The sequence below is a fragment of the Lynx canadensis genome, chromosome D3 (assembly GCF_007474595.2).
Source record: "Lynx canadensis isolate LIC74 chromosome D3, mLynCan4.pri.v2, whole genome shotgun sequence".
NCBI lineage: Eukaryota > Metazoa > Chordata > Mammalia > Carnivora > Felidae > Lynx > Lynx canadensis.
The window spans coordinates 15,774,480-15,789,804 of NC_044314.2; the positions used below are offsets into that span (position 1 = coordinate 15,774,480).

Genomic DNA, 15,325 nt, shown 5'->3' on the forward strand with positions numbered 1-15,325 from the left:
CTCCCAAAGTCTTCCCAGTCGCGATAATATGTCAATTTGATCTCCCAGTTACTAAGACCCAAAACATTAAAGCTCTCATATCTTTGATCATCCCCTTTTTCTCATACCCCACATCTAATGTTTTGGCAAATCTCATTATGTTTACCTTCAAAATGTAATTAGAATCTAATAAACCTTAACCTACCCACTGCCGCTCTGCCGGCCCGGTCATTCTCTCCCACATTATTCAAATTGCTTCCTCACTCATCTCTTTGCTTTGACCCTTATACCTACTGCCCAAGTTGAGTGTATGCATTCACAGTTATTCTAGCGGATTCTCAACACATAAGCCTTTGGAATCAGAGCTGGCTTCATGGGCCTACAACCTGTGCAGTCACCCAGGCCCTACACTCCAGAAGGGTTTGGTGCTTAATTTCATTCTCCGCTATTGCTGTCCTGAAATTCTTTAACATTTTACCTTGGACTTGTATTTGTAAGTAAAGTAAGTCAAGGGTCCCTAGGAGACAATGGGTCGTGCATGTGAGCTAAGGAGACACGTGGAACTTCCGTGTCTGCCATCCCCTTCACACACAGCATTTGCCATGTTCCATGAGCACAGAACCCCACTGGTCCTATGGTATGTGGGAGCTCTGGGACTCTCGATGCAAGTGCAAGGTAAACACAACTGAGTAAGAGGGGGTGCTAAGAGCCCCAAGAGGCCACACTTTATATTGAAACCAAAACTTGCTTCCCGCAGAATTTGTTTCTTTCACTCCTTGTCCTTTTCGATGCCTTCAGTGCCTTTCTCTACAGGAAATATATATGTATATTGTGTGTAATATGTATATATGTATAATATGTATATTTATATATACACATATATGTACAAAATTTAATTATATGAATATGTAGTTAGAACCAACAACTCACAATTTTAAGCAAACATTCATTTGGAAAAGACATTGTTAGCATTTGAAACGTGTAAGAATAGGAATGATTAAGTATCATTGGGCTAATTTCTTGTGATAACCACTTCATCATCTGATATTATGCAAGAGATTTTTCATTGAGAGCAGTTTGGTTCAGGGGGAAGCTATGAACAGTTCAAAAGGAGAGAAGAAAAGCTTGCAGAAAAGTTAATAGAAATTATTGATGAAGAATGTTCCTACTTTTCAAAAAAATTAAAAATTTTTTAATGTTTATTTATTTTTGAGAGAGATAGAGACAGAGCACAGGCAGAGGAGGGGCAGAGAGAGAGAGAGACAGAATCTGAAGCAGGCTCCAGGCTCTGAGCTGTCAGCACAGAGCCTGATGCGAGGCTGGAACTCACGAACCGTGAGATCATGACCTGAGCCGAAGTCGGACGCTTAACCCACTGAGCCACCCAGGCGCCCCTAAAATTGTTTTTTATGTTTGCTTATTATTTTGGAGAGAGAGAGAGAGCATGAGCAGGGGAGGGGCAGAGAGAGACACACACACAGAATCGGAAGCAGACTCCAGGCTCTGAGCCTGACGCAGGGCGCGAACCCATGAGCCATGAGATCATGACCCGAGCCGAAGTCAGATGCTCAACTGACTGAGTCACCCAGGTGCCCCTCCTACTTTTGATTCTGAAGAAATGGGCACAGGATCACTGAAGTGGTTCCCATAGTGTTTACTAATCTCCAAGAATTTTCCATTTAGAACTTTTGGTGGCAATCATGCATATTGAATGGGCATTAAAAAATATCATAGTATGTGTCCATATTGCAAATGCATCTTTAAGTTCTGTAAAAAAAAAAATCTGCAAAGACTGAATATTAGAGACAATGGCAGGGGCGCCTGGGTGGCTCAGTTGGTTAAGTATCTGACCTCGGCTCAGGTCATGGTCTCACGGTTTGTGAGTTCAAGCCCCACGTTGGGCTCTCTGCTGTCAGCACAGAGCCTGGAGCCTGCTTGGGATTCTGTGTCTCCCTCTCTTTCTCTGCCCCTGCCCTGCTCACACTATGTCTCTGTCTCTCAAAAAGTGAATAAACATTAAAATCATCATCATCATCATCATCATCATCATAAAAGACAATGGCACTTCTAGTTTAAGTTTGATTGGATTCTGTTAGCCCATGTTCTCCAAAATGCAGACATCATGAAGAGATTAAAGGTGCCAGGATTTGACTAGTGAAAATACCTGTGTGGAAGACAGTAGGAAAATTCAGAAAGGCCACCGGGAGGCCTTGCACTAAGTCAGCTGTCGGAAGAGTCTTGTGCTTCTCAGGAATGGAATGAATGCCTTAGAATCCCTGACATGCTCAGTCACTGGCTGGGAGAAAACTTTGGAAAACAGCCCCAGGGCAGATGTAATTATGAATTTAAGAGAAGCAGATGGGGCTTTTGGACAATTAATCTCCCGATAGCATTCTCCTGGCCAAAACACATTGATTTTATGTATCCAAAACCAGTCCAAACCATGTAGAAAATCCATGTAAAAAGAAGCTTTCACATTATATTTGCTTTTGCACATATAGTCAACATCTGTAGAATCTTCTATTATATGATTTTCTTCTTACTTTTATAAATTATCACAGTTTTATGTAATTAATTTTACTTATACAAAATATGAATTTCATTAACTATGTTTCCTCTTTCTACCATCAATGAAGTATCCATTGTGTAATTAGAGCAAAGGAGGACAAAACAGAATTCTTCAGACTTGCAAGTCAACTCGTCCCTTTCAAACCTGCCATGGATATTTCCTGAACTTGATTTCCAGTGTGAGACATGTTTTCCTATTGGAAAAGCATTTCCATTCCAGTGTATACTGAGTTTTATGTAATCATCTGCTCCCATTGAAAGGGTAATAAAAGCTTTCTTATCTCTCCAGGAGTCAAATGCTTTCATTCTGGGGCTGAATGGCATAGACTCTTTCCAACACCGAAAGAAGATTCCATAACCATTCAGGAGTAGACATAAACTCTCTTTCCTTTCCTTTCTCTCTCTCCCTCCCTTCCTCTCTCTCAGAGTGGGTATGCCAGCTCACGTGTACGATTCCAGTTGCCTGATTGCAGGATCCCTCTCCTGGGAAATAAATCTCCTTTGCACATGTAGGGTGATGTGCCATGGCCTCACCATGTTGTCCTGAGGTGGAAACAGGGTGTGGGAACCTGACACTGAGATATTCTCTAAGTAAACAGTTGATCTTCCTCTGACTGGGAAACCTTGTGTTTACAGGAAGGATGAAGGAAATAAATACGAATACTAAAAATTCATTGGTCACGTCTATTTTATAGAGGGCCAAAGGAGATGGTTCAAGTACACAATTCTCCGATGGTCTGGCTCAATCCAGGCCAAACGAGCTTATCTGTGCCTTTTGAACTGCATGTCTTAGGCCATTTGTGGGTAATAGAACCAGTTAAGTGGGTCACACCAGCTTTTCTTTCAAGGAGATAGAGTGAAATAGAAAACATTAGAGGATTTCATATATGAGAAGGTGTTTTTCCGAAACTTGTTTTAATTATGTGTCTGTGAACATGTTATTCGGCCACAACATAAAATGTATTTCTTAGCGTGGATTGTGTTAAAAAGTTTGAATGCCACTTCTTTACATTATAAAGGAATAGATGAACTATATGATCCTTTGCATAATCCCTTAAATATATCATTTTTTTAAAGTTGTGATACATATTGAACATCTGTGAGTTCAAGAATAGACCTGATAGCAAATATCTACGTGTATATGCCCATTTAAGCTAAGCCACCATATATGCTGTGACTGACAGCTAAGCTATGGCAGAACTGGCAACCTCTTACAGAGTTCAGGAAGTTCGTGAAAATATTTATATAAATAAAATCTTTACCGAATCAGATTGAGGGATATTTGGATTGTCGGTGCCTGGGAGATCGACACAAAATTTGGAGCTTTGTGTTTGTTAAAATTTGACCTTGGAGTATTTTTTAAAGCAAGTTTAACAAAATTTCCAAATTGGCTATTTAAAAATCTTCAGGAAAAGAACTTACAGAATGCATATCTTTGAATAATAAAAATTATCAGTGAAACTCCCAAGACGAACTAATGACTGTCCCCCCGAGTTACTGGTAATCTTGAGTCAGAGTGTTGACTAGATGTCAGGTCATTGCTGGGTGACTTATACAAAAAGTGGTGTCTCTGGTTTTGTGGTAGTATATTTCTGACCAAAAACCAAAACCAAAACCAAAACAAAACCTTCAAATTAAGTCGAAGGGGTTGGTAAGATATTATAGATGATGGTAGTTCACGTCAAAGCTTTCACCTACACAGAACCCAGTGTCCATCTTTCTGTGGGGCACTGGGACTGGAATGATAGAAATAGCTTCTAAAAGCATGCCAATTATTTAAATTAAAGCTTATAAACAAAGGGCAGGAGAAAGGCACAGAACACGTCCTGCTGTTGTTATCATCTTTGGAGAGACTATCTGCTGACCTTGACTATAAGGTAGATTGTACGTCTGTGTGATAAATAAGGGTTCACCTCTAAGAATCTATATTGACTTCAAGTTTACTTGACTATTAACACTTCCAATTAGTAGAGGAGGAAAAAAAAGTTTGTTTGTTTTTTAAAGTTGTGGACAAGTTTATATTCCTGATAGATTTTTATTCCCATGGTTTGGTAGAGTGTATAATAATGATGGAACATACCAAATTTTTTTCCACCCCCATTAGAATTTATACCTGAGAAGCCAAGCTTGTCATCTGCAGTTAGAAATATAGCGCTTTTCTTGAGAGATGTGTGGAAAAATATAAAACTTTGGAAAAGACACCCAAATAGAACTCTAAAAAAAAAAAGGAATAGTCTATACTCTTCATCCAAATGAACAAGACCTAATACAAGATATGACAAACTCCTACCTTTGCTTTCCACATCAACCATAGCTTAAAGACATCAACATGTCGGCCACACTGAATAGTTTTATCCCCAGTGTCAAAGTCAACATTGTAGAGTTTATCTGGCTGGAAAAGATAAGCAGCGTGCATCTCGTTGCATGCTTCCAGAAGACCCTAAAAAAGGAACAATATGTCTACATGTAGGTTATATACCTCTCAGTAAGAAACCACCATTATTTATTTCAATTACATGCACTCTGTTACCTTCGTTTTTTTAATTTTATTTTTTAAATTGTATAAAGTTTTTGTGTCTTGACTGTCTTAACATACAGTGTTCTATTGGCTTCAGGTGTAGAAGACAGTGACCCAACAATTCTATACATTACTCAGTGTGTGCACTTTTAAATAGGATTTTGTTTATTTTATATAAAAAAAAATACGTTACTGTTCTAGGATTTTGGTATATCCTGTTGTTCTTTGGGTTTATCTGGAACAACAAGTGGTATAATTGGATTAACACAAAATTTATCCATTTTTCTTGAACTTTTCTCAAAGGCCTCGATGTTTTGCTCTTTTGAGATTATTTCCTATTATTACGTCTTAATGAGAATTGAGGGCCTCGTTCACTTGAACGAAACTATCCCATGAATCAGCCGATAGGTGCCAGTCAGCACACTGCCCTGTTAGTCTCGGTAGGTAGAGAATAAAGTAATCCACTCACTTAATTTTGTGCTTCTCACATAAAAGATGTTGAAAATGTTCCTCTTCAGTGTTGAAGGATGGAGAAACATTTGCTTCGGATGGTTAAAAAGTAATCACTAGAGCAAAGAAATGTTTCCCGTCACCCAGCAAAGAGGCTTTTCTCAAAGGGTATGTGTTGTAACAGCACAAGCGAGGCTAAATCTGTGTGCACTGACAGGGGACCGTTTAAAGGCACATCAAGCGTAACTTTTGTGCAAGAAGCAAATAACAATAGATTTATTATGTGTTTGTTACATACTGGGCACTTCACAAATATCACATCATTTGAGCCTCACAGAAAACTCATAGCATGGGACCTATTGTATCAATTTTATAGATCGAGGAAACTGATACTTCAACATATTAAGCAATTTTTAAGGTCATATATCCAAATAGTGATGAATCTGGGATCTGACAAAAGGGCAATTTCTCTGGAAGTTGGTGGAAACCCAACTTCAAAGGAGAAATCTCACACTTTTTTTGTTTTTTGGTTTTTTTTTTCCTTAGAATAGGCTTGTGGATCTAGGGAAAGGAGCACAATGTGATGGTAAAAATTGAAGTATTTGGGGGAAAAGGAATAGAAATGATACCTTAAAAAAGAGTACATTGTGTTTTTATATCTTAAGTGTCCTATTTACACATGTAAATATTTTCTCTCTAGTCTACTTCAAACTCCCCTTTCAATGTTATGTTTGGCAAGAGTTGGAAACTATTTAAAATACTTTATAGATTTAGGGGCGCCTGGGTGGCTCAGTCGGTTGAGCGTCCGACTTCAGCTCAGGTCATGATCTCGCGGTCCGTGAGTTCGAGCCCCGCGTCAGGCTCTGGGCTGATGGCTCAGAGCCTGGAGCCTGCTTCCGATTCTGTGTCTCCCTCTCTCTCTGCCCCTCCCCCGTTCATGCTCTGTCTCTCTCTGTCTCAAAAAAAAAAAAAAAAAAGTTAAAAAAAATACTTTATAGATTTATATGAACAATATGGGAAAAAATATTAAAAAAACTTTAAAACCGTATGATCAATATTTAAGTTTTATCTATTCTGATGTGACGATTAAGCTATAGTTAGTCATATTTACCTACAATCTGACACGCGCTGTCCGGTCAGTGGGTGTGAGGTAAGCAAAGGTGAAAATCCTCTACCCCGCTGACTTTACAATCTGGGTTGCAGGAGGTTGGGTGGGGTAAAGGCAGAGTTAGGTACTAAACACAATGGGGCATATGTGAATGTGAAGTTGTACCCAGGATAAATGCTATGGAGGAGTTTCAGGGTGTTATAAGAGAATATTCTAATATTCTAATATTCTAAGGATCAAGGATTTCACTTAGTCTGAAGGTCAAGGAAGTGAAGTCTTCTGGGTAAAAGTCATTTTTGAGTTCAGTAAGAGCTAAACAAGAAAGATGTTGGGGGAGGGTGTGGGAGACATAAGCAGAGCCAGACCCTGATAGACAGAAGGAAAAACTCATGCCAAGGTCATATGTGAGAAGCTGCATGGCTGCATGACTCCTTCTTGGAAGTAAGGGCAAGTCAAAGGATCTCAAGGGCAAAAAGCAGAAGAAAGCAGAAGGTGAATGGGAGAGCAGAGAAGGGTACGTACCACCCAGGCCCTGGGGATCATGTCAGGGATTTTAATCCCATCCAAAAAGCAATGAGAAGCCACTGAATGGGTTTCAATTTTGCACCGTGAAAATGTCCTTATGAATGAAAGAGACTAGGGGCGCCTGGGTGGCGCAGTCGGTTAAGCGTCCGACTTCAGCCAGGTCACGATCTCGCGGTCCGTGAGTTCGAGCCCCGCGTCAGGCTCTGGGCTGATGGCTCGGAGCCTGGAGCCTGTTTCCGATTCTGTGTCTCCCTCTCTCTCTGCCCCTCCCCCGTTCATGCTCTGTCTCTCTCTGTCCCAAAAATAAATAAACGTTGAAAAAAAAATTTTTTTTAAATAAAAAAAATAAAAAAAAAAAAAAAGAAAGAGACTGACATGATTAGCACTTCATTTCAAAACAAATGGCATTGCCTTCCCCTTCAACAATGAAGTAAAAGATATTGGAAATTAGTTTTAATTGTATTTCATGTACAATTACAGCAAAATATATACACTTATAGTGTCTGTAGGTGCCTTTTCAGCATCAGAAAATGTATTCATTAATATTGAATATACTTGGTTTACACTGCTCACTAAGGCATGAGTCAAAATGGTGTTATGTACAACCTGAGACACTCAAATGTTTAAAAGATAAAAGTCAAATGTCCCTCTTAATTTAAAGCTACACTAAAATAGGCTTATTTTCCAGCAATGACCTTAAAAACAGTAAAAGCTGAGTAGTTTGGGGGTTCTGCTCTACCTCTAGCGACCATCTATCTACCTTCAGGAAAGGACAAAAAAGTATAAAACAAGAAAACAACAACTTAACTTCTCTGAGGAACACACAACATGTAATAATAGAATAAAATGGATTATTTCAACATACTCACTATGGGTGGAGAAATCGGGGAAGACTGAAAAATATTGGTATTTGAGTCCTAAACATAAAGGTATCAGAAATCTGAACGTTGAAAACATACCTGTTAGCGGTAGGAAGGGGGAGCAAACTCAGACACGTCTTAAAGAAGACATATGCAAGGCAAACTAGAATTTCCGGGTACTGGACACTCAGGAGTGGACAGGAAGGAGTAGCCTGTTAATCTGCAGGCTTCAAACATGGGTGAGCTGCCATTTTATTGATGGGATATTGAAGGAATATTGCTGCCATGTGGCCAGCTGAACAGAATCTAAAGCAGAGCTAAAAGTTCCAGTCTGCGTTGCTGAGAACCTTCTAGGCTAGGAGACAGTGACGATTCTCTCCGAAGAGATAAATCTTTTTTGTGCTTGAGAGAGAGACAAACCAAGAAACAGACTTAACTATAGAGAAAAACTGACGGTTACCAGAGAGGAAGTGGGGGGGAGGGACAGGTTAAATAGGTGATGGGCCACATTTGTGATAAGCACCGGCTGTTGTATGAAGTGTTGAATCACTATATTGCACACTAATTGAAACTAATATTACACTGTATGTTAACTCACTGGAATTTAAATACTTTTTAAAAACAAATAAAAATAAATTAAAAAAAATAAAAAGTGAGGCGTGCTAGTGAAGGCGGTTTGTAATAGGAACACAGATACTTTTTTTGTTTTTTAATCCAAACTCTTTGAATTGCTTGTGAGTCAGGGAGAAAGAAAACAAAGTTATAAATGAAACTACATAAAATGCATTTGCATTTCTGACAACTACATGGAGACAAGGATTCCCAGGTTGAATTTTATAATTGTATCTCTCCTTGGAGGAGATCATGGGCTTATCTCTTTGTGTAGCCTTGCATTTACTATTGATGGAGATAAAATGCGAAAACATATAAGCAGAAAATCATGTCATGCAACCCATAAATTTGTGCTTTCTATGCTGAAAATATATTGCAGTTACTCATCGTTCTCTACATTTAAAATGAGCCATATTTCTGGCCCTATAATCCGAGATGCCAAATGGGCCCGTGGGCCAAATTTGATCCCTAAGAGATATTTTGTTTGTTCAAGGCATTTTTAATAAGCGGGGCATGAATGATCGAGTCTTCTATAGACCTCATCACTGTCCATTGTGTCGGCCCAGATCTTATCCACACACTGGGTTACCACCTGTGTTCACAACTCTTTGGTTTTGTGGCACCTCCATTACCCAGTGGCTGCTGCTTAAAGATTAAGGGGGAAGGATCCGTTTTCTTTAGTAGGGCAAATTGTGCTGCACTGTGTTAATTCGGTGAGGCCATAATTATTTTGGTTTTAAACATTCACAGCGAAGCTAGTCATTACCAAGATATCCAGGATAGCTCTACTTAAAAATAGAAAGCATTTACTTTTTCCCGGATCAGGATAGCAGAGCACTGAAGGGGGACGCCCATGAGTTTATGTGGATTCCAGGTCGCAGAGTCGGCCCTAGGTGATAAGACAGCTCCAATTAGTGCTCAGAGTCTAATGAAAGAGAACAGAATCCTGCATATGTTATTTTGATTTTCACAAAAAATGGTGCGGGTCTCACCTTTCAATGCCACTGAGTTTATGGGAGTGGTTTCTGGACAACAGCAATCCACCCCCCCAAGCTGCCTACAGATACAAAGGATATGTGTTCTTATATTAATTATTTCTTTTTAAATAGCATCAGTGGCTTTTTCCCATGTTAAATTTATTTCAAACGTTGATGAAGCTCTAATTGCTATGTTAGATAATTATAAACTTGGCTATCATTATGTTACTTATAAGAACAATGCACTTTAAAATTTCCTCTTATGAATTATCATTGTCTATTCGTGACATAGTAAAGTTTTAGGTTTCTAATGAGTTCCAACACCTTCTGTATAATTTCCAGAGACAGATAAAGAAAAGTTGGCATCAAATTTGGCAAGACCACAGAAAAATGAACAAATCTACCATACCGTGTCACTTTAAATTTGTCCATCTCTTATCAAAGCCAAAGAAAGGTTTGCCCCAAATCATTGAACGAAGTTAATAGCATCAAAAATTGTGATTTCCTTAGGATGCCTAGGTGGGTCAGTTGTTTAAGAATCCAATTCTTGATTTTTGCTCAGGTCATGATCTCACAGTTGATGAGTTGGAGGAGCCCTGTGTCAGGTTCTTTGCTGACAGAGGGGAGCCTGCTTGGGATTCTCTGTCTCCCTCTCTCTCTCTCTGCCCCTCCCCCACTTGTTCTCTCAAAAATAAATAAATAAGTAAACTTTTAAAAAATTGTGATTTCCTTAGTAGGAATTAATTTAAAAATGTTTATTTAGAGTAATGGGCTAAACCTTCTTTTGATTTAAAGTCAGCTTTAGGGGTGCCTGGGTGGCTCACTCGGTTGAGCAACTGACTTCGTCTCAGGTCATGATCTCACAGTTCGTGAGTTCGAGCCCCATGTTGGGCTCTGTGCTGACAGCTCAGAGCCCAGAGCCGACCTCAGATTCTGTGTCTCTCCCTCTCTCTACCCCTCCCCTGCTCACGCTCTGTGTCTCTCTGTCTGTCAATGATAAATAAACGTTAAAAACAAAGTTTTAATCAGGTTTAACTATTTCTTCAAAACGATGTTTTAAATTGTAGGTTGAATATTGATAGAGGTCTGGACTCTTTTCAAACACTTGATACATTTGTGGTCTTTCCATACTTAGGTGTTAAGTCTATTTGAATCATTATAAAAATTAGTTTCCAGAGAAGTTTTCATCTTACCTGCAATGCTAATTAAACAATTTTAAGGATTGTTCATAGGATACATTTTCTCAAGGGGAAATTATGGGCCAGACGGAAGGAAGGGACTTACACCCACGTGCATCCAGAGTCCGTGTGCCTCACAAATATCCGCGATGTCGTGGAGAGGGTCAAAGGCCCCGAACACTGTGCTGCCAGCGGAGGCGGTGACACAAAAGGGAATGTGGCCCTGGTGATGACAGAAGCTGAATCCTTGGTCTCAGGAGGTCCACAGAAATCCTACCATTACATCACCATCGGGGCATCAGGAAGCGGGATGACTTGGACTGAAACACTAAGTATCTAATCATTTCAAACACCCTGAGGTACTTCCAGTACGGGGGAAAGTAGTGAAACCGTGAGATGAACTCAGATCTCTGCCTCTGAGTGTCATTTACTATTATTTCTCTCCAAATTTGTTTTCACGAAATAATACCACAAAAATAGACATGACCCAATTCCTATACTTAGTCCTGATAACTTTCCATTTGATATTTGACAGAAAACTATTAGAGAAATATTGCCATGTTACTTGTTTCACTTTAATTTTATAAAGAATTCCCTAGGGTGTCTGGGTGGCTCAGTCGGTTAAGCCTCTGACTCTTGATTTTGACTCAGGTCATGGTCCCTTTGTTTGTGGGATTGAGCCCCTCATTGGGCTCTGTGCTGACAGCACAGAGCCTGCTTTGGATTCTCTCCCACCCTCTCTCTCTGCCTCCTCCTCTACCCATGTTCTCGCTCTCAAAATAAATAAACATTAAAAAAAAAAAAGAATTTCCTGGGCACCTGGGTGGCTCAGTCAGTCAAACGTCTGACCCTGGCTCAGCTCATGATCTCATGGTTCGGTCGGGCTCAGTGCTGACAGCTCAGAGGCTGGCACCTGCTTCGGATTCTGTGTCTCCCAATCTCTCTCTGCCCCTCCACCACTCATGCTCTGTCTCTCTCTCTCTCAAAAATAAATAAACACTAAAAAAAATTTTTTTTTAATTTCCTTCATTTAGGGATTATTTACTTCTTTCAGCGATTACCTTACCAGTTGTTTTCTGCTAATGAAAATAGGTAAAGAAAATAAAAATGCATTTGCACGTTAAGTATGGAGCTGTAGATAGAACCTACCTTTTTCTTAGCTTGTAATATATTTTTCTCTAACTCAGCTGGAATCATCTTTCCCCTTAAAAATACAAATATATGTCGATTTATTATGAGCAAATAAACCAATTCTACCAACGAGAAGAATAAATGATATGCAAGGCTAAAATAATTAGTTTTTAGTGAGGTATTTATATGTGAGTAGACAGATATTCGGTAAATGTTCAGCCCCAAAAAACCAAAGTTAAATATCACGTTGAATTAAAGAATGCTTGGCGGGGGCACCTGGGTGGCTCAGTTGGTTGGGCATCCGACTTCAGCTCATGTCATGATCTCATGCTTGTGGGTTCAAGCCCCACATCGGGCTCTCTGCTGTTAGCACAGGGCCTGATTTGGACCCTCTGCCCTCCCCTCTCTCTCTGCCCGTCCCCTGCTTGCACTCTGTCTCTGTCTCTCTCAAAAAATAAATAAACATTAATTTCTTAAAAAAAATAGCCATTGTTTCAAACAACAAAACATTTTTGTCTATCAGAATTTTCACTTATAAAGGTACTGATAATATTCACATTGATAATATGCAGATAAGAGTATCAATTGACTCTAAAATGTTTGAAAAGCAAATGAGAAATTTTATGAAATTGTAAATGCAGATGTTCTTTGAACCAATAATTCAGTTTCTAGGAATTCATGTGAGATACTCAAACACAGACTCTCAAATATATTTATATAATCATATCAATTTAATCATTGTTCTTACATATTAAAATCTAGGGGGAAACCCTTACATTTCTTTAAAAATAAGATTTATAAAATCATTTTACATTCATAAAATGGAAAACTCCAAAGTTATTGAAAAGAGAATAAGGAAATGGATAAGATTTCTAGCACAGGGGCACCTGGGTGGCTCAGTTATTTAAGTGTCCGACTTCAGTTCAGGTCAGGGTCTCATGGTTTGTGAGCTCGAGCCCTGCATCGGGCTCTGTGCTGACAGCTGAGAGCCTGAAGCCTGGTTCGGAGTCTGTGTCTCCTTCTCTCTGTGTCCCTCCCCGCTTGTGCTCGCTCGCTCGCTCTCTCTTTCTCTGTCTCTCTCTCAAAAATATATAGACATTAAAAAAATTTTTTTTTAAGATTTCTAAGACATTCCCAAACCAAAAAAAAAAAAAAAAAAATTAAAGCAAGTTACAGAACACAACGTAGAACTGATGTATGAATAAGTTTGACATGCATAAAAATGATCTTCCAGAATATATGCAATATTTATAATATTATTTATGTTTTAAGGTGGTATTCAAAGAAAATGTAAATGTATTTTTGCTTTGTAGATTGCTAAGGCAGTTGAATTTTTATCTACAAACATTATTATATTTTTATGTTTATTTATAGTACACATAATTCAATATACTTAAAACAGGGAAGATATGTGACAGTCCCACTTGTATAGACTATATTTAGTAAAGACATTTTAAGAGTAGGAGAGGATGAGTTTGGTGCTTCTTTCATAATTGCTGCAGTTAAAATTTATTAAAACTAACCTGGGGGAGTATTCTTGCTAAAAATTGGAATAGGAAACCTATAGATCATTCTTTAATCTGTGAAGCATAATGACAATAAAAAATTTTTGAGAACGTGTTAGAAACATATCTTTCATCACATTTTACTTCAATTACATTGCCAGTTCCAATACCAAGAATAGCTTCAGCTTTTTTTACTGAATAATGACCCTTGGGCAAAAATGGAAATAGGAAAGGCATTAACTTCTCTGCATTAAATGATCATTTACACTAGAGCACTTGGGGGCTTATACACATAGCTTTGAATGAGTTTGTGCATATATACACGTGTATATACACACGTATAGGTCTCAAGGTGTATTTCCAGACCCTGGTCGTGACAGTTTTTCAGGTGAAGAAGGTTGTGACGCCTCTTTGAGAAGGCACGAGGACAGAACATACTTTACATGCAGTGGGAGTTTGAATATGCTAGTTCTCCGTATACATAAAAAATCATGTCCGATATAGATCTAGTGTTAATATTCTCCAGTAATAAAAACCTTATGTGTTCCAGATAGCTGTAACTGTTGCATTACAGACCTTTTTTTAAGGCGTGAGGCTTGGAGAAATGCCTTGATTCTTCTGATGCCTGCAACTCTTGATTTTGACTTTGACACCAACTTTGTAATTTCTTGCCTTCTAGGTAACTGCTATTTCCCTGTATCATTCTGCCTGATGTAAGGTATCAGCAGCTCAGATACAAACTTGGACCTGGTTGTTTTTAGCTGCCAGGAAAAGACTAGATATATGAAAGGAAAAAAATGCGCAAACGTAAAACCCTAACTCAGCTTCGTTTCAACAGAGAATGCACCAATTAAATAGGAAATGATTTTTTTTTTAACCTACATTATGGAGTTTCGGCATATTTACTCATTATATATAAAAATTATATGTCAAATGATGAAAAAGACATTTGCAAACAAGCATCTTAAGTTACATTAAGTTTTATAGTAATGTCATTAAATATGCATCAGTGGTCTCCAACTTGACAATATGCATATATACAATGCCAGTTTGAATTTGGTCATAGAAGCATATTGCAAACACAGAAACATTTCAAAGAAAACCCTGTGTTTCCAGGTACTTTTAGGTAGAATTCTCAAAGTGGGACTACTATTACATTTTAATCTCACAACTGTTGCTAGGCAGAAAAGAAAAAAGCAACCAGATTTATTAAAGGGATGAATCAATTTGTTTTTAAAGGAGCACAAGATTGGAACATTAAAACCAAAGGAGACATCAGTGGATACATTGTCAATATCTGAAACATTTGGCTGAGGTCCTGGTCTACAAAAATGAGCCTTTCTTTTTTACTAATTCCTTTGACCCTCACTGGAAAAATAAGATATCAATCACATTCTTGTTCTCTTCATTCAATGATAAAGGGAATCACTAAATCAAGTCTTTAAAATGTTCATAGTTTGATTTTTTTTTTTTTTTGGTAAAGATAGCAGAATGCTTTATATTTATAATCACATTTTTGTTAGTTTCTCATATTTTGAAATTAAATTTTAATCTTGAATTATCTGTACTGTTATAGGCTAGAGCCTATGTTGACAGAAAGTTGTTTTTTAGTCTTTCCAATATCAATAGGCAGACACAGATACAGAGATTACTGAATCTCTATAATGTTAGAGCAAAGCTAATATTCTCCATCTTTCAATAACTTTACAGTTTACCTCAGAAGATTCTTAAAAGATGGAAGAATCTAGACTTGATACTTACTTGTTCAGAAACAAATAACACACAACACGGAAGTGCGGTCATGCCTTGTCTTTTTATCTCTGGATATTGCTTATAACGAGCTACTAATATACCATAGAGGTTAGAGATCCTTCCTCCTAGAAGAGAAATAGTGATTGTTAACCCAATTTCAAA

General features: G+C 38.3%; 1 protein-coding gene across 1 annotated transcript in view; it reads right to left on the reverse strand.

Moving 5' to 3' along the window:
• Positions 1–15,325, reverse strand: part of LOC115527997 (glutamate decarboxylase 1-like) — an 82,046-nt gene that overhangs the window by 5,787 nt on the left and 60,934 nt on the right. The window contains 7 exon segments of the mRNA XM_030335800.1: positions 4,838–4,987; positions 9,431–9,509; positions 9,613–9,677; positions 10,882–10,998; positions 11,925–11,979; positions 13,524–13,618; positions 15,173–15,288. Coding sequence (XP_030191660.1) covers positions 4,838–4,987; positions 9,431–9,509; positions 9,613–9,677; positions 10,882–10,998; positions 11,925–11,979; positions 13,524–13,618; positions 15,173–15,288 — 677 coding nt within the window.